The 21,819-nt window shown below is 41.7% G+C and overlaps 1 protein-coding gene across 6 annotated transcripts; it reads right to left on the bottom strand.

The window, feature by feature from the left end:
- Positions 1–1,327: 1,327 nt before the first annotated feature.
- RAB23 (RAB23, member RAS oncogene family) lies at positions 1,328–15,856 on the bottom strand. 6 transcript variants are annotated; one of them, XM_085542073.1, is made up of 7 exons: positions 15,742–15,856; positions 14,170–14,371; positions 13,653–13,738; positions 9,229–9,385; positions 7,024–7,106; positions 6,281–6,373; positions 1,328–5,403 (listed from the first exon to the last, which is right to left on the bottom strand). In XM_085542073.1, exons 2-7 carry the CDS (start codon positions 14,322–14,324, stop codon positions 5,264–5,266), a joined length of 714 nt encoding a protein of 237 aa, XP_085398199.1. In that variant the 5' UTR covers positions 14,325–14,371; positions 15,742–15,856; the 3' UTR covers positions 1,328–5,263. The 6 variants fall into 6 exon arrangements, with proteins under 6 accessions (XP_085398199.1, XP_015714697.1, XP_015714694.1 ...); XM_015859211.3 differs by lacking the exon at positions 15,742–15,856 and adding an exon at positions 15,032–15,596; XM_015859208.3 differs by lacking the exon at positions 15,742–15,856 and adding an exon at positions 15,439–15,596.
- Positions 15,857–21,819: the final 5,963 nt, after the last annotated feature.

Here is a 21,819-nt window from a genome sequence, read left to right as displayed (position 1 = left end):
ATTGAAAATAGCACAGTGAGGCTTAGAATATTTATTTTTTAATGGCCATTATCAGGTATTCAGGACGGTACGGAACACGCCAGCTTTAAAGCTGGCGGTACTGTCTGAAGTGTCTTCCATGCCATCACACAGCTGTAAGCCATGGCAAAAAGCATCTGCTGTGCATTCTGCTCCTTTCACACTGGCTCTCCAACATCCATCCCTGTTAAAGTAATTTCAAGCAGCCAAACGTAGCTGGCAATGCAGGTAATAGAAACCAAGAAGAAAAATGTATTGAAGTTGTTATTTTGTAAGGGCTATCTGCTGCCAAAATCAAAACAGTAGATGAGGCTCAGCAGGCCTAAGACAAAGGTGTAGGAAAGGCACCAAAGTCGCCTGTTGTTTCCTGAGCGCTCAAACAAGGCTGTGCTCCACCTTCCAGCGTATGTCAGCCCTGAAAACAAGACTGAAAGCACCCAGCTGTTCCTGGTGGTTCCCTGGGGCCTGGCGGTAGAAGCTGCCTGGTTTCCAAAGCACAGCACACAAAAGCCCAACCACAACAGTGTGACAGCTTCTGTCTGCATGAGGCTTTCGCTCACCTCTGACCTCAAAATGCTCAGCACAAATAGGTGAGTTTTCTCACATGAAAAGTTTCTGCTTCCCTCAAACACTGCTAAGTAATTCTTATCCGGGTATTATGCAAATAGATGATTTCTCTGCGTGCTACATTGCATGCAAGAGGAAGCAGCGCTGTATTACTTTTCAGACTCCTGGGATACCAGGAAGGTAAGAGGCAGACAGAGATGCCACAAGTTCTACTTTACTTTAGATGAAATTAAGCATGAAAATCAACACACTGGTTACCTCTGCGTTCAGAAAATGCATCAGACCTATTAATACGTTGCTAATTTAAGCTCTGTCACTATGTCAGCCAGATCAATTATGAAAACTAAAAAGACCTTGGGGAGCAGAAGAGAATCCATATTTTCTGTTGGAGTTCTGTGGTGAAGAAAAAAGGGGCGGCAGCTCAGCAAACGCGTCTCAATTAGCTGGGGATACCCACACTGTTCTGAGGAGGCGGGAGGGTGCCTGTGCCGCATGGATCCCAGCTGCTGGCAGCGTACAAGCCAGAGTTGGGCACAGGTTGCTGGGCAGACTCTGGTTGCACAACTAAAGGGTTGTGACAATTTCATGCTATTTAATACGCTGACACTTTAATATGACCACAAAAACACTGAGCGGTACTCAGAGAAACACAGTAAAGGCACACGATGCAACAACCGGTGTCGCTTACGGGAGCAGCAGAATTAAGCTGTAGGAATTGTACAGGAACAGCGTGCACAGAATATTCATTTTTAAACATTTATTTTACCACTTGTGAGTTTACTGTAAGATACGATGAGTTCTTTGTAAAAATAGAATACATTTACTTGAAGTTTGTGAAGGTGATAAACGCAGTTATGTCCCTGTCTGCTTTAACCACTTAAAGCACGTGAACTCGCCAGTAAGATTCAGTCATGTATTAGTACTTTCTTTGGTCAGATACTACTTGAGCATAAAAAAAGATATACTCAATGGTTACTTCCTACCGCAGGTGTGGTGGTTTTGATGAAGTTAAGCTTCTTAGACCACTCTTGCTCTCTGTGTTGCATGCAGTTTGATTTCAGGAGCTACAGCCTTAGCCAGAGGCTTGAGATTAGATTTAGGGACTTAAGTACCAGGCAGCAGGTTTGTTCACCTGATATAGGACTGAATTCCTGCAAGAGGGTCTGGCAGTGCAAGTAATTAATTCTGTTACTCATTAACTGGTAGCTACCAGCTTGTTCACTGGTATTGTGCATGTACCCAGGTATAAGCTCAGAGCCATACTGCGTGTTCAGCCACTCAAATCCCTTTAGAATAATGCACATCTACAGAACTGATGCAAATAAAAACATCAGATGTGCCCAACATTGAAAAAATAGACTGATTTTACCGAAGTATAAGGAAATTAATCAGGAAATTTGACAGTAATTTGGACGTTTTTTATCACAAAGGGTAAATGTCACCTTAAGTAATGGTGAAAACAAAAGAACTCCAGAATTGTCTGTCTCTTTAAGTCAACCACACACATAAGCCCAAGAATCTTAATGCACCCAGTCTTACAACTCTGAGATTGTTGTTTCCAGCTGGAAATACATCCCTGGCACTGCTACTGTGCACCCAGGGAGAGCAGCCATTCACTGAATGGATACCACGTGGGAGCAGCAGATGCTTTAGTGTTGGGCCCTTTAACGAATGCTTACTTCACTGAAGTTTTCTACCCACGTTAGCTTTATCAGCTAAAAGCAAACAATTTTGTCAAGAGCTAAATAAAATATCCAGTGAGCTACTCACGAGGTGTCAGTCACAGGAGTTATTGTAATCAGTAATTTGTCATCAGTAACAGGAGCGCAATTAGCTCAGGTTCTCAGAACAAAACTTGGACTCGTGATTGGCATGTGTGCACAGAGCACTGAATGCAGTAGCAGGTATCACACTAGGTCGTGTTCTCTTCCACCTCGTAGGCAGAGAGAGGTGCCTAAAACATGGGGTTTTCACGAGAGCACTGAGTGGAGAAGGGGGCAGTGTTTGTGACTGAAATTATTCACACGTGACAATGTGAATGCTGGAAGCGTAGGCACGTCTCCTCATTCAGAAGTCAAACAGCTCTCCTGCTGAGCAGTGACATGGATACCTATGGACGTCTGCCATATGCAAGGCCTCTGGTTCACATCTGTGCACTGAAAATACCAGCATCAAAAGTACAGAAAAAAATGCTAATTTGGACAGTCTCCACCTCAGCCATATTGGGAATTGAGTACTACAAATCGCAACAAAGAAAAAGCCACTTTAGCTTATGAGGGGAGTGAAATTAAAACTCACTGTTGCCCAACACTTCAAATATATATTCCTAGATTAAAGCATGCGTGTACTAAATTTCAGTGTATCCTAAATTGAGCAAGTCTCTCATCTATGAAAATTTCCATTGAGTTTCCACTCCTTAAAATAGCAGTTTTATAGCAAAGGACCTTCAATACAAATGGCTTATGTACTCATACAACATCTGATGAATGATATGTCATAGTACAGATGGTCATTATACACAAAGGTTTTTCAGTACTCTACAAAGTCGAACAAGGCGAGAAAAATGCTCCAGACACATTGTGGGTTCATGTGCTTTTTCGGGAAAAAAAAACAAATATAAAGGTTAAACTATCAAACACGCAATGAAATGTAAAAGTTTCCATATTAAAAACAGTTGTCAGCATTCTTAATACGTACCTATCCTACATTCTGAAGTTGTAAGACGGCCCCATTATGTACAATCATAAGTCTTTTTGTTTCCATTTCGTGAGTACCTTACGTAAAACGTTCTGACAAGTAGGACTTGACTCCATTTACACATACATACAGTGATTAAATGCACTTGTTAAAAATGAAGGCATCTATCCAAGAGAGAATACAGGAAACATTACGGCGAAGAACACATTCTGCTGCAACAGCAAAGGGACCGAGCGCCTACAGGACCGCCTTCCTGCCAGCAACTGGAGATGCTGTGACAGCGTGCCAGAGACACAAAGGTACGCGGTAGAAAGTCTAATAGAGTAAACATCAAATACAGCGTTCAGAGATCTATAGTGTTTGTGCATAACTTGCCACCCACTTCTTTCCCTGCAGACAGTGGGACAAGAGTACATTGCAGTTGTCACACTCATTGACAAAGAAATAAAATAAGTCCAGCTTCCTATACGAATTCACACAGTGAAAAGTCCTTCCTCCAAAAATATACAGGATCAGTCGAGTCATTCTCACTCTCATACACTGTTTAAAAAACTATTAAAATTCTGATTTTTTTTCCAAGCAGCATATTTTGCATTTGTCACTGGCAGGTTTGATATAGAAACCCTAGAAAGTTAAAATTATATAATACAATACAAAACCATGTAAACAAAATGGGTATTTCTAAAAGGCATGCATGCTCCCGTAGAGGATTAAAAAGTGTTTGTTTTTGGTAAATAAGAGATATCTTGCTTAGCATTTTTAAAAGCACCGTAGTGATTTAGGAACCTAAACCCAAATATCTTTAATTTAGATTTGGGCTCCCAAAATGTCTAAATCAGTCCTATGAACTTACGTACTTTGAAATTTCTTTTTGCCATGTCTCCAATCTTGCAGAATTAGATTCTCTGTAAGTAGCAGCAACGTTAAGGAATGTCTCATTACCGTCAATCGGTTATTAGCTGCATGTTTGGGATCCTCTGTAACCTACTTTGCAGGACCTATGAGAAGTTTCTCCCAAGAGGAGAAGCATTTTGTGACACCTTGCAAGTTCCTTTTTCGTGGATGATACAGGATACAGCAATCGCACCTGGGCAGGAATATGACTGTATGTTCCATCTGGATATCTATTAGTGTCAAGCACTTATCTGGTCAACCTCTTAAGACTGAGGAAAAACAAACTTACACAAACATCTCAATGCAGCATTAGGTAAAAAAGAAGGAGCATTTTTGGCACTGTTTGTATTTAAATCTAAGCGCTCAGGCCCAAGTATAGCGAGTTCAACACACACAGCAGCAGCTGGGAAAGCCTCATCTGAAAGGTAACGTTTTAAAAGGAAAAAATCTTGTGAAATGCTATTTCATAGTCAGTAGCTGACCTCCATGTGTTGAATACACCTGAATTTAGCCGAAGTGTTCATGCCCAACATTTACATACATACCTCCACAAACATATATATATGACATGAGTATATTGCACTGACAGAACCACCAGAATCTATGTTAACAGAGAAAGGCATAAAACATGATGTCTTCCTTTTGCTCTTCCGCTGTCTTCTTAGTGTCCTGGCTCACCAATGCTAACACTGCCTTTGAAATGTAGTTACGAAGTTGCTACTTTACCTTGGGCCATAACGTTATGGTCTGTACCTACGTGTGCATATTATCTTTGCGTTAAATGTGCTTCTCAATTCTGCAAAACCCAGTTCATAGCTCTATAAATAATGCCTTCAAAATGGAGAAGTTTGCTTAATAATTGTTGAGAAGTGCACAGGGCAGCCACAGTTCTGCGTTTTGCCACCAGGTGTCTCACTCTACACACCAACAAACACTGCATCAGCAATTTTAGATACATCCACCAAGCAAGGATCCCATAGGCACAAGATTTGCTAAAGCACTGGTAAAATACCTCTAAAGCTTTACTCTGTATTCAATTGCACAACTTCATCCAATTCACGGTTGCTCTTTTCCCTCCCAAAGCAGCCTAAGGTATGCTGCAATTGCTAAAAAGACTTCTGCTTTTCTTGGTTCTCTGTTTGTTTGGTCTGAGGTTGATGACATCTCCACCGTTAAGAGTGTTGGAATTCTGGTTGGGGTGACTTCCAATGGCTGTATTGAAAACACCTACAGAAAGTTGAAGGCAAAAAGAGCATTTGTATTTCTTCCCTCCCTGCAGTGTAATCCATTAACACCTATGCTGCAGCAGTTACGAACTCATAGTACTTCTCCTCAGAGGCATCTCCAAACCAAAACAAGGAAAAAAAAAAACCCAAAACATTTACCTGTTTTTCTGGTCAATTTTGCAACTAAGTTTGAAGTAGAGCCAAGTGGTATGACTAGGCAGGCAGTATTTAAAGCCAGTATATAACACCTGTGTAATTGAAGGGGAAGCACATGCACTCATCCAAGTATGCTACTAATTGTGCAGCAACAAAATTATGCTTAGCTGAGTAATACAGAGAAACACAGACATTTTAAAGTTAGAAACTGCTAAAGGTATGGAAAAAAGACTGAATAAAAATGAAGTGATTCAAAGAAAATAAATGAACAAACTCAGGAAGGCTTTGTTGAAGGGCTACAAAAGTTTGGTGCTATTCTACTCAAGACAAAGCTTACAAAGACCTTTTTATTATGTGCCAGATTCTTTCATAGTGAGTCTCTCGCATCTGCACCAAAATGAGTAACACCAACACTAATTGCATAAAGGAAACCCAGCAGGCAGCCCTTCTCAAATCCTTAGACAACATTTAAAAGAATTTAATACAAGGACAGTAGCCAAACATTAGCTAGAAACTTCGCTCCAGCTATTTGGCAATCTTGTAACTGTACAGCACAAAGTTATCTTACAAACAGAAAGGACATATTAAAACCAGAAGGTAATTATGAGACCCCACCGTGTAATTCCTTACGGCAACAGATGAGACCACAAATTTTGATGGCATAAAACACTGTCCTCTTTTTTGTGTTTGTGTGCATGTGTGATTTACCACAGTATACATACCAATCTTGTTGCTGCTTGTATGTACTAGTTCTGGTTCTTCAGCTGTTTGCTGCTTGAGCCTCTGAAGATATTTATCAGCCAAATACTTAAAAACTGGAATGGTAGAAAAAAGGTACTTCAGGGTCCACTTAAAAATAATACCTGGATCAATAATACCACCCTCATATCAACTCTTGTTTGGTGACAAAAGCCATTTTCACACTCCATGTTTAACACAATCTGATGATTCTTCCTTGGCAGGTGCATGTGCCTGACCGGGACCCAAACGAGTCAATATCAACCCAGACTTAAATAAATGCATTAAAAAGCGAGACTTGGGAATTACTAAGGTACCATCAGTAGACAAAAGACTGCAGCAGATTCTAATTTTAGTGTACCTTATTTTAATATAACTGAACTATGAAATACAAATTATTTCTTAACTATTAGAGATCATAAATTAATCTGTTCAGCAATTAGTATGTTGCAATGTCTGAACTTCAATGTATACACTTCTAAAAGCCCACCGCTTGGTGATGGTCAGTAGGGCCAGGAAGCCCAAAAAACATCAGCACTTAAAAGTGCTTAAAAATACTGAAGCTCTTCATCATTCACAGAAGAGAAAGGAAAGATGTACACAAAGAAACAGGCATATAGTGGTATCAAACAACTGAAGGCATAAGAAGGGTTACCAACAGCACGCAAAAGCAACAAAGAGATACAGTGAAGGACAGGACAGACACCGCCTCTGTTGTGTCTCCTACCTTCAGTTACGTTGAGGTCCTCCTTCACAGACGCTCGGTAGAACCTTAACTTTAGCTTTTTTGCCAGTGCTTCTGCCTCTTCACTGCACAACAGAAAACGACTTCATAAATACTAATGTCTGTCATTTGGCATCGTAAGTATTAATTTCTATCACTTGTTCTTACAGACGAAACACTTTGTGTCAGAGCGAGCGTGGTAACTTAGTAAGCTAAGAAGCTCAGACAGTCAAAAAACAACTGATTCTATATTTCTTTGTGGTGCTTTACATGCAGTATTGTAAGAAGCAAAAACAATTGCGTGTCAGTAATTAAAATTCCCAAGTGTCCTAAGAGAGCAGTCAGTGAAATCAAAAGGAAAGAGGCTGTAATTAACAAAACACTACAACAGACCAATTACTATCGAAAAGTCAAGATAACCAAAAAGTGCTTCTTAAAGTTTTTAAATAAAGCAGAATAATTATTTGTTTCCTGTGAAGGGAAAGGCAATTTGTGCTAAATTTAAAGGGAAAGGTGAGGAAACACGAGAACTTCACTAAGGGAAATCAAGTCATCAGAAAGATGGAGTTACTGAGGCAGAGGGTGCGTTGGGAGAACAAAGCCTGAGCAATGTACCATAAATACAGGAGAAGTTAAAATGTACTTTTGCTTTTCGTTTGAGAAGTCCTCAGTATTCTTTGCAGAAGGAGTAGAAGCTGATTTACATCATCAGTGAGAGGGAACAGATGAAAGAAAGCCAGCGTAGGAAATGATAAAAAGAATTACTGTACACCTCGCAGCAAGATGGTAGAAATAAAGTGGAGAATGATGAATCATGCTGTGTTTTCCAAAGGATATTATACTGTGACAAACAGAAGTTAGCATTTGTTTAAGCTGATTTTATGGCAGTAATGAAACTGAACATATATACAAAGGCAGAATGAACTGACAGTAAAATCTGTGAAGCAACAGAGAGCTTGAGAATATTAAAAGATATGGATTTCTATGGTTAAAACATCTGATAAAGATGAGCAATAAAACCAAACTGAAGGAAAGCAGAGCTAAGAATGTTAAGATACTTAATCAAACAGCCTGTTTCAAACCTCTTCACTGCTTCAGCAGGCCTTCACTAATCAAACTGCACAATGCATGGCAGTTCAGCAGTAGAAGTAAGCGTTAACAGGAGAGGAATTTTACAGCCTTACGATTCTTTATTAGAAAAAAAAATAACCGTATCATGGCTTTTGATCCATTTTTCAGGTTGATATTTCAGAAGAAGGAATGAAGCTAAGAGAATCATAGAATCACAAGGTTGGAAAGGACCTATGAGATCATCTAGTCCAACTGTCCTCCCATCACCATACCTACAGAAATACCCCTAAACCAGATCTTGTAGCTCCTCATCCGGATGAACGCTACCAGGGATGGTGACTCCACCACCTCCCTGGGCAGCCATTCCAGTGCCTGACCACTCTCTGAGAGGAAAAGTTCCTTCTTATGTCCAGTCTAAACCTCATCTGATACAACTTGTGGCCATTTCCTCGGGTCCTGTTTGTTGCCTGGCAGAAGAGGCCAAACCCCTCCTCATCACAACCTCCCTTCAGGATGTTGTAGAGTACAACGAGGTCTACCCTCAGCCTTCTCTTCTCCAGGCTAAACAATCCCAGCTCCCTGAGCTGCTCCCGACCCCTCACAAGTTTTGTTGCCCTTCTCTGGACACGTTCCAGGGCTTCAAAATCTTTCTTGTAGTGAGGAGCCCAAATCTGAACACAGTACTTGAGATGTGGCCTCACCAGTTCTGAGTACAGGGAGATGATCACCTCTCTGCTCCTGCTGCCCACACTATTTCTTATACAGGCCAGGATGCTGTTGGCCTTCTTGGCCACCTGGGTACACTGTCGGCTCACATTCAGCCGAGCATCAACCAACACCCCCAGGTCCCTACCTGGGCAAACTTCTGCCCAAGTAACTGCACTCCTGCCGGAATACCAGGCACCTGTGCTTCCAGGGCATGTCTGGATGCAGAGCTTGGGTTTGATCATCTACAGATCTGAAGTCTTCACCAGGAACCCTGCCCACGGCAGGGGGTTGAAACTAGATGATCATTATGGTCCTTTTCAACCCAGGCCACTCTATGATTAATTTAATGAACTCCCACAGACCTTTTTTAAGCATCTGTATAGAGGGGTAATACATTGTTCCTTAAAAGCAGTAAGATAAAAACCTTACTTCTTTATACAAGAGTCATCCAGAAGATCAATCTTATTCTGCACAAGAACTGTGGGAATGTCTCCAACTTCGGTCATCACTTTTTCCTTCCAGGTAGGGATTGCTTTGAAGGACTCTCTGTCAGTTGTAGAAAACACAAGAACACAAGCCTGGGCTCCTAAAAATACACAGATTGATTATAAATCCATAAAAAACAACAAATAAACATGAAAACAAAATCACATTAAATGTATGTGAAGTAAGAGAGGTTTCTCTGTTCCTCCTCTAGAAGTCCACTTTTGCCACCAGCTTGCAAGGAGCCAATGGTTAGGAAGCTCCTCGGATGAAAGACACTGAGCTGCCATGTTATTTCAATCACAATGCCCGTACTTCACAAGGGCTGAGTCTGCTGCCCTTCAAACCATTTCCAACAAGATGCACGTGTGTGGGGGAAGGAAGACGAAGGGTTTTGGAATAGATTGGAAAAGAGAAATTTGCTTACTGCTCACTTCTTCAGATGGCTTAAATGGGGGCCAAAAAAAGAACTATTATTCACTCTTCAATGTCTGTAAGTGCAGTTCATGCTATTCTTTATGCTACAGTAATGTGGACTTTGAAAATGAGAGAACTTGAAATAACCCCAACTTGTCTATCTTTAGGGAAGTTTTCCTATATTCTTTAAACACTCGCATGTCTTTAAGACCCTCCTGATTTTGTTTTATGCAGAATAAAAACTACGCTCAGAATTCCAAATTAGGCTCTACCAGCAAACAGCAGCAATGCAGCCTTTCATAATCCTCTCCTTCTCATTACTTGTATTTTAAAATTCAGCTTGTTTTCCCTGGTGTTCACACCATATTCTAACCTGATGCACTTCCAGTGAAAATCCTGTGAGGTATCTGCAAATTATATTTCCTTCCAAGGCTGGTTACTTTGCATTTGTAAGCGCTGAATTTACCCATCCTCGCACCATCAAGATTAATCAAGCCTCTCAGGCTCTTAGAGCTGCTGGAGATGGGAACGTTTAAAGGGCTCTCACCACCTACAAGCATCACCTTGCTCAGATTTAAGACTAAGAAATCTCCTGCAGAATTTCCACTCCAGCTCTCTCTCCGCTCATTCCTTCTGAATAGTACAACACAGGAATAACTTGGCAATAAAGGTTAGAGAAGTCCTAGTATGTTTGTAAGTAAAAAGAAGGTGGCATACAACATATTTCTTTACTCAATTTATAGGTATTGCTTCTACAGCGTAGTGGACAGAGACAGTAAAAATAACAGTCAGCTCAGCCATACTGCTTTTCAAAAAGGATCATACAGTGGTCTCTAACTAGGAGTCAAAGTGAGATGCTTTTGAGGCCTTCCAGACTCTGGTATTTGAAGGATTCTACCAGAAAGTTACGTCAACAAAGTGTCTTTCATAATCAAGAAGTACACACGAGTGTCAACAATGACAAATTATACACATTCGTGTAACAGGGTACTTCCAAACTTCTGCTGGAGGTTTTGATCACCAGCTTGTAAGGAACATCAGAATTCACTAATCCAATAATCCCAAAAAGTACTTATTTAAGAAGAGACTCAAAAAGTTAATATGGCTTCAGATGTCAGAAAAAAGTGCTGCAGGACAGAGACCTTACTAGGTCCATTCTTTTCACAGAATCACAGAATGGCCCAGGTTGAAAGAGACCTCAAGGATCATGAAGTTCCAATGCCCCACCACAGGCAGGGCCACCAACCTCCCCATTTAATACTACACCAGGCTGCCCAGGGCTCCATCCAACCTGGCCTTGAACACCTCCAGGGATGGGGCATCCACAATCTCTCTGGGCAGCCTGTTCCAGCTCCTCACCACTCTCATAGTAAAGAACTTAAATTGTAACTCTTCATCATCCAGGAATACTGATAAATACTCAATATTTTATCAAGTTTCTTAAATAAATTTAAGAAACTACAATATCAGCGTAGGAGCTCTAAAAAAAACAACAACAGAAACGAATAAAAAACAGGACTTAGGCATATAAACACCATTCTATATTTAGTAAATGGCAGCATTTAAGAGGGTCAATAACATCAGTATCTCTCTGACCCACTCCAGATGGAATCCTACACCACTTGACAGATTGCATACAACAACAAACACCAGTAGCAAAAGCAGAGAATAACATCAGATAGAAACACAACAGCTGAAAACAGCGGATCTTCTGCAAATATTTTATATTAAAGTTCTTTCAGAAGAAAAAGGACACTAGATTTTTTTGTGTGCGCGATTACTGCCTTGATAATCCCCATCTCATTAATAAAGCAGGTTCCAGCTGGCTGCGGTCACTGATAAGACAGCCATACTTTGACTAATCCAGAAAAAATTCAGCATCCCTACTTGATGCAGGTAGAGCGAAAACCTGACAGCTGAGGAGGCCTTGAAGATCCTCAGCAAACTGCACCATCCACAAGACTTTATACCTGGCACCTATTCATTTCACTCTTCTGTTCTTGCCCTTACTTATAAGCAGCTGAATAGCAGACTAATGAGTAAGATGCATCCCTTCTATTAGAAACCTAACAAGTGTCTGCTCAAGACAGCAGTGGTAGTGTTTGGAGAGTATGCAAGCACTAAGAAGTCATCAATACTACCTTGAAAGATCTGTAACATGAACACAACGCATGGAGCTGCTAACGACAGCCACTTGTGCATTTGCTTAGCATATAAATGAAGCACCAAGCTGCTGAGAGAATGTGTGGTTCACACAGGACGCAAAAAAACATAACTTGTGAGAAGATGCACGAATATAGCACAAAATAGAAATATATATATATATATATATATATATATATATATATATATATACAAAGCTTCCTTCCACTCTTTGAATTTAGGTTTTTGGACAGTTTGAGTCCTGGCATGGTATGATCATAGGCATGCAGCAGTGCTGCACATCATCACCTGGACATGAAAACCACGTGACAGATCTGCTGTCAGCTCTGAATTTATTGCTCTGTAAGGCTGAATGAATTCAGCCCCTGCACAACGGCTCAGAAACAGACTCTGAAGCACTTCTTGTGTTGTCACAGATGAGCACCTGATCCCTGAAGAACTGACAATGCATTACAATGTATGTAACCCTCACTGTAATGACAGCAGTCAGTGGGACAGAGATCTGAGGGAGAAGCAGACCTTGGAGTAACAGCCAACAATTGCTCTACCTCCCTTGGAGGCATCCTCCTCCTCTTATCAGCAACAGAATGCACCAAAACTTACAAAGTAAATTTGGCCTTTTGCTTTATAATACTGTGCTTGCAGACCTAAACAGAAATTGCATGCCAGCCTCTTAAAATCTCCCTTGTCCTTCAAAGTTTAGTGCAGAGTTTAGTGCAGAGATCTAACATCTCTGCAGAGTTAAGATATCCATCACATAATTTACAACGTGTACCCACAGGATGACTACCTTCTGCTCCACAACAGGCTCTTCAGTACAAAAATCTGGAAGGCAAAGTTCTACCTGCACTGTGAGTCATCAGCAGGATATCAAGATCCTCATAGATGATTTTTTAAACCACCCATTTTCACAGAATCACAGAATCGCAGGGGTTGGAAGGGACCTCCAGAGATCATCGAGTCCAACCCCCCTGCCAAAGCAGGCTCCCTACACCATGTCACACAGGTAGGCGTCCAGTCGGGTCTTGAATATCTCCAGAGAAGGAGACTCCACCACCTCCCTGGGCAGCCTGTTCCAGTGATGCTAAGTGTTCCATTTTGATGCTAAGGGAGGAGATGGATACTCCATGCTTCAGCGTGTCACTGCCTGTCATTAGCAGAAAAAGGCTTTGGCTTGAAACAAGTGATAAAGAAGCTAAAAGATAATCAAGTCCTACCTTCTAAAACTCGCATGCTCAACTTGTTAGCAGTAAAATAACTGAATGGTCTATTTTCACAGGAGGATAAAAAGAAACAGGAGTTTCTTTTGCTGAAGAAATGGCAGCCAACAATTAGAACGGACAGCAAGAAATAGTATTTTTTAAAAAGTGGTTAATCAAAATTACCATGAAATATAAAAAGAAAACTGTAACACCCTAAAACATCAAGGCATAACTATTAGTCACTTATTTGAAAGAAGATTATTGGATCAAAAGTAGGTCATCACATAAAACAAATTAAGCTTGATTTTGAGTTTGTTTTGTTTGAAATATCATGTAAGAGTTTCTGTCCAGACATTTGTCTTGTTCTGGTCTATGCTTTTTTCAAAGGACAATACTGTATGAAGAGGTATTTGATTATGGAGAGGAACTTACATGAAGTGGAAATACATTCACAAACTGAAAAAGGTGAGCAAAACATACTTTGCAAACACAAAGAATTACTGAAATTCCTAATCCAGAAATAGGAAAATATCTTAAAGACGTGTTCCAAACCCTACCAACTACCAAAAACAAACACGGTATTTTCACCTCTGTAGTAGGCCTTAGTTATCGCATCGAATTCCTCTTGACCTGCAGTGTCCCATAACATTAGCCTGACATCTTCATCATTAACTCTGAAATAAACGACATGGTTCTGCAATTAATACAAAGCAACTGGCACAGAAGCATTTCCATCTCTACAATAAAAAAAAGAATTAAAGGTTAATTTTACACAGTAAAACTTAGCACTGATAATGGTTCAACTCCATACTATACTATTGCAACTACATTAGGTGCTCTTTCCTGAGAGCTCCCATTTTATCCTCCGCTTCCTTTTCTTTTCCTCCTCTACACTTCCCTTTATGAAGAAAAGTCACGTAGAAATAATAAAAAAACAAAACTTGTAGATAAGTTCATCCAAATGTTTTATCATGAGCACTTTCACTTCAAATAACTAGAGACAGAAAATCTCCACAGAAGTATCTGTCAATCGCAGGATTAAAATGGAACAAAGAAATAGAGGGGAATGTAAAAATGCATAGTATGACACCTGTTTGATACATACTGGATTTGTCTTTCCAGGAAATCCACACCGATAGTTTTCTTGTAGTCTTTGGTAAAAATCCCCTTGCAGTATCGCTGAATCATACTGGACTTCCCAACAGCTCCGTTTCCTACCACTACCACCTTGATGGCCACCTCCATGTCTTCCTCCAACATCTCTGCAGCTCAAGTGACTCTCTGGCTTATTCACAGATCTATCAATCCTGTAAATAAAATAAATGGCGGTGTTCATAAAAATGCTGTGAACAGAAAGCAAGAGGAAGACGATTTCACCTTAGGATTCACAAAGATCATAGAATCACAGAACGGCTTGGGTCTGAAAGGGCCTTAAAGACCATTTAGTTCCAAACTCCCACTGTGGGCAGGGCAGCCCCCCACCAGCTCAGCTGCCCAAGGCCCACCCAGCCTGGCCTTGAGCACCTACAGGGATGGGGCAGCACAGCTCTCTGGCAGCCTGCATCAAGGCATCATCATCCCCCGAGTAAATTATTCCCTCCTAACATCTAACCTGAAGTTAAGTTCGTTTGAAGCCATTTCCCCTCGTCCCATCGCTATCGGGCCGTGCAAAAACGCTGGTTCCCTCCTGCTAGTAAGCTCTGTCCAAGGTTGCAGTGAGCCCTCCCCACAGCTCCCTTCTCCAGTCTGAACCAGCCCAGCTCCCTCAGCCTGACTGCACAGCAGAGCTACTCCAGCCCTCTCATCACTCCCGTGGCTTCCTCCGGACCCCGCTCCTTAAACCTCTTAAAAACAAGAAGCCGCCCTAAAATGCTTCTTTTAAAAGGCGTTTAAATCTTCATCTGATTGACACTTGATGCGCGCAGCTCTGCACTCAAGGAGCCCGCCCCACAGCCGCAGGACCTCACCTCACACGGCGCTGCGGGACTGCCCTGCTCCCTCCCGTTCCTTTCGCCCGTGCCCACCTGTACATTAACCAGAGACAGCCTCAAAACGCTGAGGTACGCGGGCAAAGGTGACGGTGCAGGCAGGCACATGGGACGCAGAGAGGCTTATGTAAACCAGCACTTTTCCATGGGAAGATGGAAACGGGAGCACCATCCCGGCTGCAGCCCGCCAGGCGCTCCCACCCCGCGCCTCTCCCGCCGGGTAACGCTTCCGTACCGCCGCGTTACCTCCCCGCGCTCGGGAAGCGCAGCCACCGCCCACCCAGGGAGCCCGGCTTCCCCCAGGACCTCACGGGCATCACGAGCTCAAGCTCGGCTCGGCCCTACCCCACTCTCCCCTCCCGTCCAGACCCCACTCTCCCTCTCACCGACCCCTGGCGTGCGGCGGCTCCGCCTCGGAGACGGCGAGGGAGGAAGGGAGGGGAGGAGGGATGGAGGGAGGCGGCGGAGGAAGGGAGGCGAGAGGAAACCGCTCGCTGGGGCCGACCCAACCCGGACGCACATCCCGGCTCCCCCGCCCGGAAACGCCGTCAGGACCGCGGTCCTGTCGGGGAGGTGCCCGCCCGCAGCCCCCGCCCCCGGCTCTGCTCGAGGCGGGCAGCCCCCACAGGGCTGGGTGTCGTGGTGCAGCCACAGCTCGCCCAGCTCCGCTCTGCACTGCCTTCCCCTACCCATCTCCCCAGGGGTCTGTCAGCGGCTGCCCTCAGGCTTTCCTCTATCAGGATATTTATTGCAGGGGGATGGTGTTCTGGGTATCGCCTGGAACTCTCACCGTGTCTATAAGATATTAGCTCAGGGCCCGCCCAGCCTGACCCTCAGCGCCTCCAGGGATGGGGCACACACAGCTCTCTGGGCAGCTGTGCCGCTGCCTCACCGCCCTCATAGAACATAACTTACATCTAATCTAAACCTACCCTCCTTAAATTAAAGCCCCCTTGTCCAATTGCTACATACTCTTCTAAGAAGTCTGTTTTACGAAGCTATTGAGTATTCTAAACTGTTAATGTGCATTGTTTTTCAAAACAGAAGTGTTAAATGTTTTGTTCTGTATCTAAACCATGCTCTGGACGTGGACATGAGGCTGTATTTATGTGCTCTTCAGTGCTCACTTTTGTCTATATATTTGTGGTGATCATTTGTTTCATATTAGAAACAAACCTGGTGCCCACAATTCAGACATGAATGGGGCTGTAGAAACCTGGTCTTGTGGGAGGTGCACCTGCCTATAGCAGGGCGTTGGAAGTAGGGAATATTAGAGGTCCCTTCCAACTCAAACCATTCTATGATGCTATGAAATCAAGTATGTTTTAGCTTAATTACAGTCATAAGATCTGAGGATGTTCCATTTTTTTTCAGCTAGTGTACTACATTAACACACCATTTTTGTATTGCAGGGCACATCTGGTTGGCTGCGGAAATCGCTCCCAATACCCAGCCAACACTTCTGCTATTTGTGTGTTACCAAACAACACTCAGGTGTTACCAGTTAAAAACTTCCTTGCATATCCAAAGTCGCTTTATCCCTTCCCAAGGCTACGTCTTCATTCCCCAGAGTGAGTCAGTGTTGTGTATACTTAAATAAATAGCTTTTGGATGAGCACATTTTGCAGCTGTACTTCAAAAGAACAGCTAAGTTGTATGCATTGTATTTATTCTGTTTTGTTTGTGCTGGTCCAAGTAGCCTCAGAGTCCATTCCATGCCAGAGCATTTGTGTGCCAAAAGGCCTTGAATTACAGAACCCTCCCATTAACTTTAAGAGTAATGTGCATAATACTAAAGTGATATGTCATAAACAGCTGTGCACGTTGGGATCCAAATCAATGCTTCAGTAGTACATTTGCCGAGGTAAGGAAGCATCCTGCCTTCTGCTTTGTATTCCCCTTTACAGACCTCTGAGAGGTCACGTTGATCCCTTTTTGCTGGACTGTTTCACCAAGGTCACCTATTCAGACAGCTTTTCCTGCATTTCTCCTGTGATTACTGCTTTCCAAGGCAGTTTTTACTCGAGTGTATAATCCATAATAACTTTTTCCAGATGTACTACATTATACTTAACTACAACTAAAGTACTGTCCTTGACTGCAAAGTATATCAGATCAATCTATAAGATAAAAATAATGCCATCCCTCAATAGGGTCATCTGTTGGTTAAACAGCAAGCTTTCCTTGAATATTGGTGTCTGTACTGCCAATGAAAATGTTAAATAATTTTCCACTAAGAATCCTTGGGAAGCCAATTGGAGCCCCTCCAGTTGCTGACTGCTCTGTCACCACAGCTACGTATTGTGATCTCTCAGGGAGCCAATTCAGTGCATCTGCTGTATTCTCTGGTTTTCTGTTTGTTTCCCCCAACAAAATGTACACATTTCAGCCAATGCAATTCTGAAACAAACAGCATCTTCTTTACTTGTGTTATAGCTATCTAGTCCAATTTCTCTGCAGTGACTGGGATTATCACAGCTAGATCAGTTTGCCTGGGGCCTGATCTAGCCTTACCTTGAAAGTCTGAGGAGAGTCTGAAAAGTTGAGGAAGACGCCTTACAAAGGAAATTAGTTTTGGTGTTTGAATCCATGACAATAGGTCCACACAGAAGAAAATATATCCTTCTTTCTTGGGTGTTTGTTATTACCTGTTCAGTCCTCCCATGGTGCCAGCTGCTGTAAATCCCCATCCAGAAGTGTTACTCTCCAACATGTGAAATTTCCTGTGTAAGGTTAGGTAGGCACTGAAGTTATTTGTGACTGATGATGTATTTGTCTGGTTTCAGGAAAATAATCACAATAATTCATAATGTAGAATTATACAGAACATCTGTGGTGTATAAGTAAAGTGGATTTCTGTCCAAGAAATCACAGTGGAGGGGGAAAAAACCCATGACAACATAAGTCATTCCTGAGCATCAGACAGAAGAGTTCTCCTGTTTTCTGTCTCACATTCATGCATCCATTATTTATATCACGTGGCTGGTTGCAGCTGAGACTGTGTTAGAGGTCTTTAGTATTTGTTTCAAATGCTCGTCTGTATTGCCAGCTTACAACAAATTTCAGGAAAGCTCTGAAGTATTTCCCCACAAATGCCTGTAGGAATCAGTTATATAACTTGCCTCTCAAAGGAAAATATTGCTAAGACACTGACAAAATGGATGTTAACTAAATGTTTCTGTAAAAAGAAGAAAAACATGGATGGTGAGATGCAGTAACCTGGGCTGGTGCTGCAGCTTGCCTTACAGTAGGTTGTCTATAGTACCTGTCAGCACAGGGGTCAGCTTTCATTGCAGCTGGCTTTGTATAAATGAGCACAGCTCATGCTTAGCTTCCTAGTGACACCGTGAGTCACCAACCTCCTGCTAAATGAGCAGACCTCTGATGAAACTGTAAGGAAATAATTTGTGAAAATCCACTATTCTCAGACATGTTAGAGTCATTAGGGCTGTAAAAAAACATCTTTCATCTACACCAGTTGGGTCATTAAAAGCTTGCATTCAGCCAAGTAACGCTATGTGGTTATTTTGCTACCTATGGAATGAAACCATAAAGTCTTTTCAGAACTTTTCCCTACTTAGCCACCTTCCTTCAGGAAGGTAAATGATGTCCTCATAATCAGCATCCATACTTTCAAGGAACTCTTGGAACTGGCAATGATTCAGTCCATCGTGCTTATTGAAATTCACAGCTTTGATGATTTGCGTGACATTATCCTCTCTTTAAAGATTTCATACATGAATTTTCTTAACGTATACAATGCGGTCATATGAAATTGAGCATGCGATACTGGTGGCATCTGCATCATCTTCTATTAATTTTATAAATCCTCTTTTTATTTATTTTTTTTAACCAACCATTTTCAGGGCGCCATCAGTAGCTATGCCAGATATGTTAACAAAGATTAAAGAAAAATACTTTAATGTAGCCTTTATTACTTCATAAAAACCAAGGGATTTAGTTACGTCTTTTAATGGCACCAAAGAAGCCATTTCTTCAGTGATATTATGTTCATTATCAATACCTCTTATGAAAATGGCAAGCTGAGGTGGATCTGCAGCATCAGTATCTTGGCCTATTGCCAACACTTGAAATTAGCAGATTTAATCTCCAAAGTTCTTTTGACAGCCTGTGTGTGGTGGGCACAAGAGGTGGTTGGCACTGCCCTGTGCTCTCCCTTCTCATGGTTCCAGCCCACACGGAATACTTGCATACTTACAGTGCAGGAAGTATATTACCAAACACCTTCACATTGCTGGAGACTGTTAAGAAGTGAAACAAATAGACTGCAGGCAAAAGTAAGAGAGGATAGTATGTGGTTAGAATCAGAATAACAAAAAGTTTTATAATCAACCCATTTGATGCAAGAACAATTCCATGAAATGGTTCGTTTCTTGAAATGACTTGGAATGGTTCTCATTTGATGTTAAACCTCTGGAATTTCTTTGTCAAGGCAATCCAATCTACCTTCATTTGCAAAGAGTAAATGCCAATATAGCCGGTTTTAAATGGGGAAACTGAATGGAGAAATGCCTTATGGATATTGCTTATCAAAATTATCCTGTTCTTCCCTCTGTGAGGAGGTGAAAGTCTGATCCAAACAGCTACACTGTAAGCTCGTGCCTTTTAAAACATTGAATATTTCCATTTATAATGACATACTGGCTTTGTGAACTGGTCTTTTCCCTTATTTTTTTACATTAGATGTCTTGTATCACTTCAAACACTGCAGTCATATATCAACTTGTTAAGATTTTGAATTTTAATTAATTTCCTTTAAATTCCTTCTGTTATTTAGGCTTTGAACTTGAGTAACACGATACAAATGTGTGGATAAAAAATAATTGACAGTGTATGTATGCACTGGGAAGGGGCTTTGAGAACACTGAATATTACACACCACAAAGACCCAATTCTGGGCACACCCTTTGTTGGTGCTGAACTGCAGCAGGGCTAAAGGAACCTGGTCAGGAAACTCCACCAACACCACAAGGCAGAGATTTGAGAGCTGGAAGAACACATTAAACGTGACTAAATAGAAGACTCACAGATACAGGTATTGTATTTGTGGGAGTGATTCTGAGCTTCCACATTCAGTGAAGCTACATCCAGTTTTCATCATAACACTGCAGAAGACAAACACCCAGGGCTTTGTTTGGTTTCAAGTAGAAGATACTAAGCATGAGTTCTATGTCCCTAAAACAATGTGATTCATCTTTTGTTAGAGTAAGCAGCAAAAATACATTGGTGGTCTTTCACTCTGAGATGTCTGTTTCTTGTCTGAACTTGTGATAGTTGTTCTACCTTGAAGGCAGAATAAGCTATGATGATTCATCGCTTGTGTCCTGAGCTGACTGGCTCTAGCTTACCTCACATGAGTCATCCTCTAGTGATCTTCTATTAACTGAGAATTGAATGGTTGTTCTGGCTTGATTCTCTTCAAATTCATAAAGGGGCTCTCTTGAGAGAAGCACTGTGCTGCTCTTAATGACTTTCTTTTACCATACATAAAGGCACTGGATGATGAAGGTGGTCATTTCTGGATTTTTGTAGATGCAAACTCCTATTCCATTTCATCTGTGATTATGATGCTTTGGTGCCTATTCATCCTCAAACCACTTAATGTGTGAGGAAAGAGAAGAGCTCTCTCCAGTAACTCTGGAAACCATAGGCCAAATTAAGCCACATAATGTAAGAAAGCATCTTTAAAGATGGTAACGTTCAACATGTCTGAAAAGTGGTAACTAAGTACAAGAGAAAGACCTAGATAAGCGAGTGTGCTTTCCAAGGATGGGATGACGGAAATCATCCATTGTATTTGATTGCTACTTCTTAGCCAATCACACTTTGGTCCAGGCTCTGCACCTGCACTATGTTTCTTCCTCTTGGAGTGAGGAAGGAAGGATCCAGAGAACAAGAGTGGAGAAAACATGAGGTTACAGTGTGTGGCATGGAGCACTGCACGGGGGACAGAAAAGACAGTGATACATAGGAAGACAAATGATGTGTTCTAATGCTGAGGGATTTATTTCTAATCCTTTGCATAGCTCAGGAATTACTCCAGGTCTTTGATACATCAAAGATATCTTTTTTTCAATGACCTGTGTGGGTTACTCTCCATTCCCAGCTAAAACAAAGCTATTCCGAAACCCAGCTGTACACCACACAATAGCTTTACACTTATGCTATAAGTGGATCTGAAATTCTAGGAAGAGTTATTAATGTCTGTAATATTGGAGACATATCATCTTGTCAGGTTTGCCATCCTCAACTTCAAGTCTGTTTGTCTACAGTTACAATGGCAGTGACTAAGTCGAAAACTGAGAGGAGAAAGTGGGCGACCGTGTTCAATGAGCTGAAACTGCTTTAGATATCATCACAGCCTGAATGTGTGTATTGCCTCCAAATGTTCTTCCAATCCCAGCTGACTGTCAAAAGTTTTTTTCTATACTAAATAAGATTAGTTAAATAATACCCCCTGGGAGCCGATGCTTTTCTTCTTAATATCCTACCACTGTAAAAGAGTGCAATAAGGAATGATGCTACTTTCCCTCCCAGGGTTTGGTTGTAGGTGTTTCTACAATTATAGCCACAGAGCTCATTATATATCCCACTGCCCTTAGTGCGTTTTAATATGTTGATGCCATAGCATCCTTGAGACATGCTGCTATGTATCATGAATTGCTTTTCCAAGAGCATGACTCCAGTGCTCCACTGCAATATTAATAACAATGAGAAGAAAGAAATATAAAGTTCTGCCTTATTCT

The sequence above is a fragment of the Coturnix japonica genome, chromosome 3, assembly GCF_054131305.1.
Source record: "Coturnix japonica strain WE chromosome 3, WE-NBRP24, whole genome shotgun sequence".
Taxonomy (NCBI): domain Eukaryota; kingdom Metazoa; phylum Chordata; class Aves; order Galliformes; family Phasianidae; genus Coturnix; species Coturnix japonica.
This window is presented reverse-complemented; position numbering and strand designations above follow the sequence as displayed.

What these genes read in the sequence shown, in the direction of transcription:
- RAB23 (XM_085542073.1), bottom strand. Translation starts at nt 14,324, where the DNA reads ATGTTGGAGGAAGACATGGAGGTGGCCATCAAGGTGGTAGTGGTAGGA. An exon ending in GGACCTCAACGTAACTGAAG is followed by an intron (nt 6,374 to 7,023) that starts GTAGGAGACACA and finishes CTACCATTCCAG; the next exon opens with TTTTTAAGTATTTGGCTGAT. An exon ending in TACAAGCAGCAACAAGATTG is followed by an intron (nt 5,404 to 6,280) that starts GTATGTATACTG and finishes AACTTTCTGTAG; the next exon opens with GTGTTTTCAATACAGCCATT.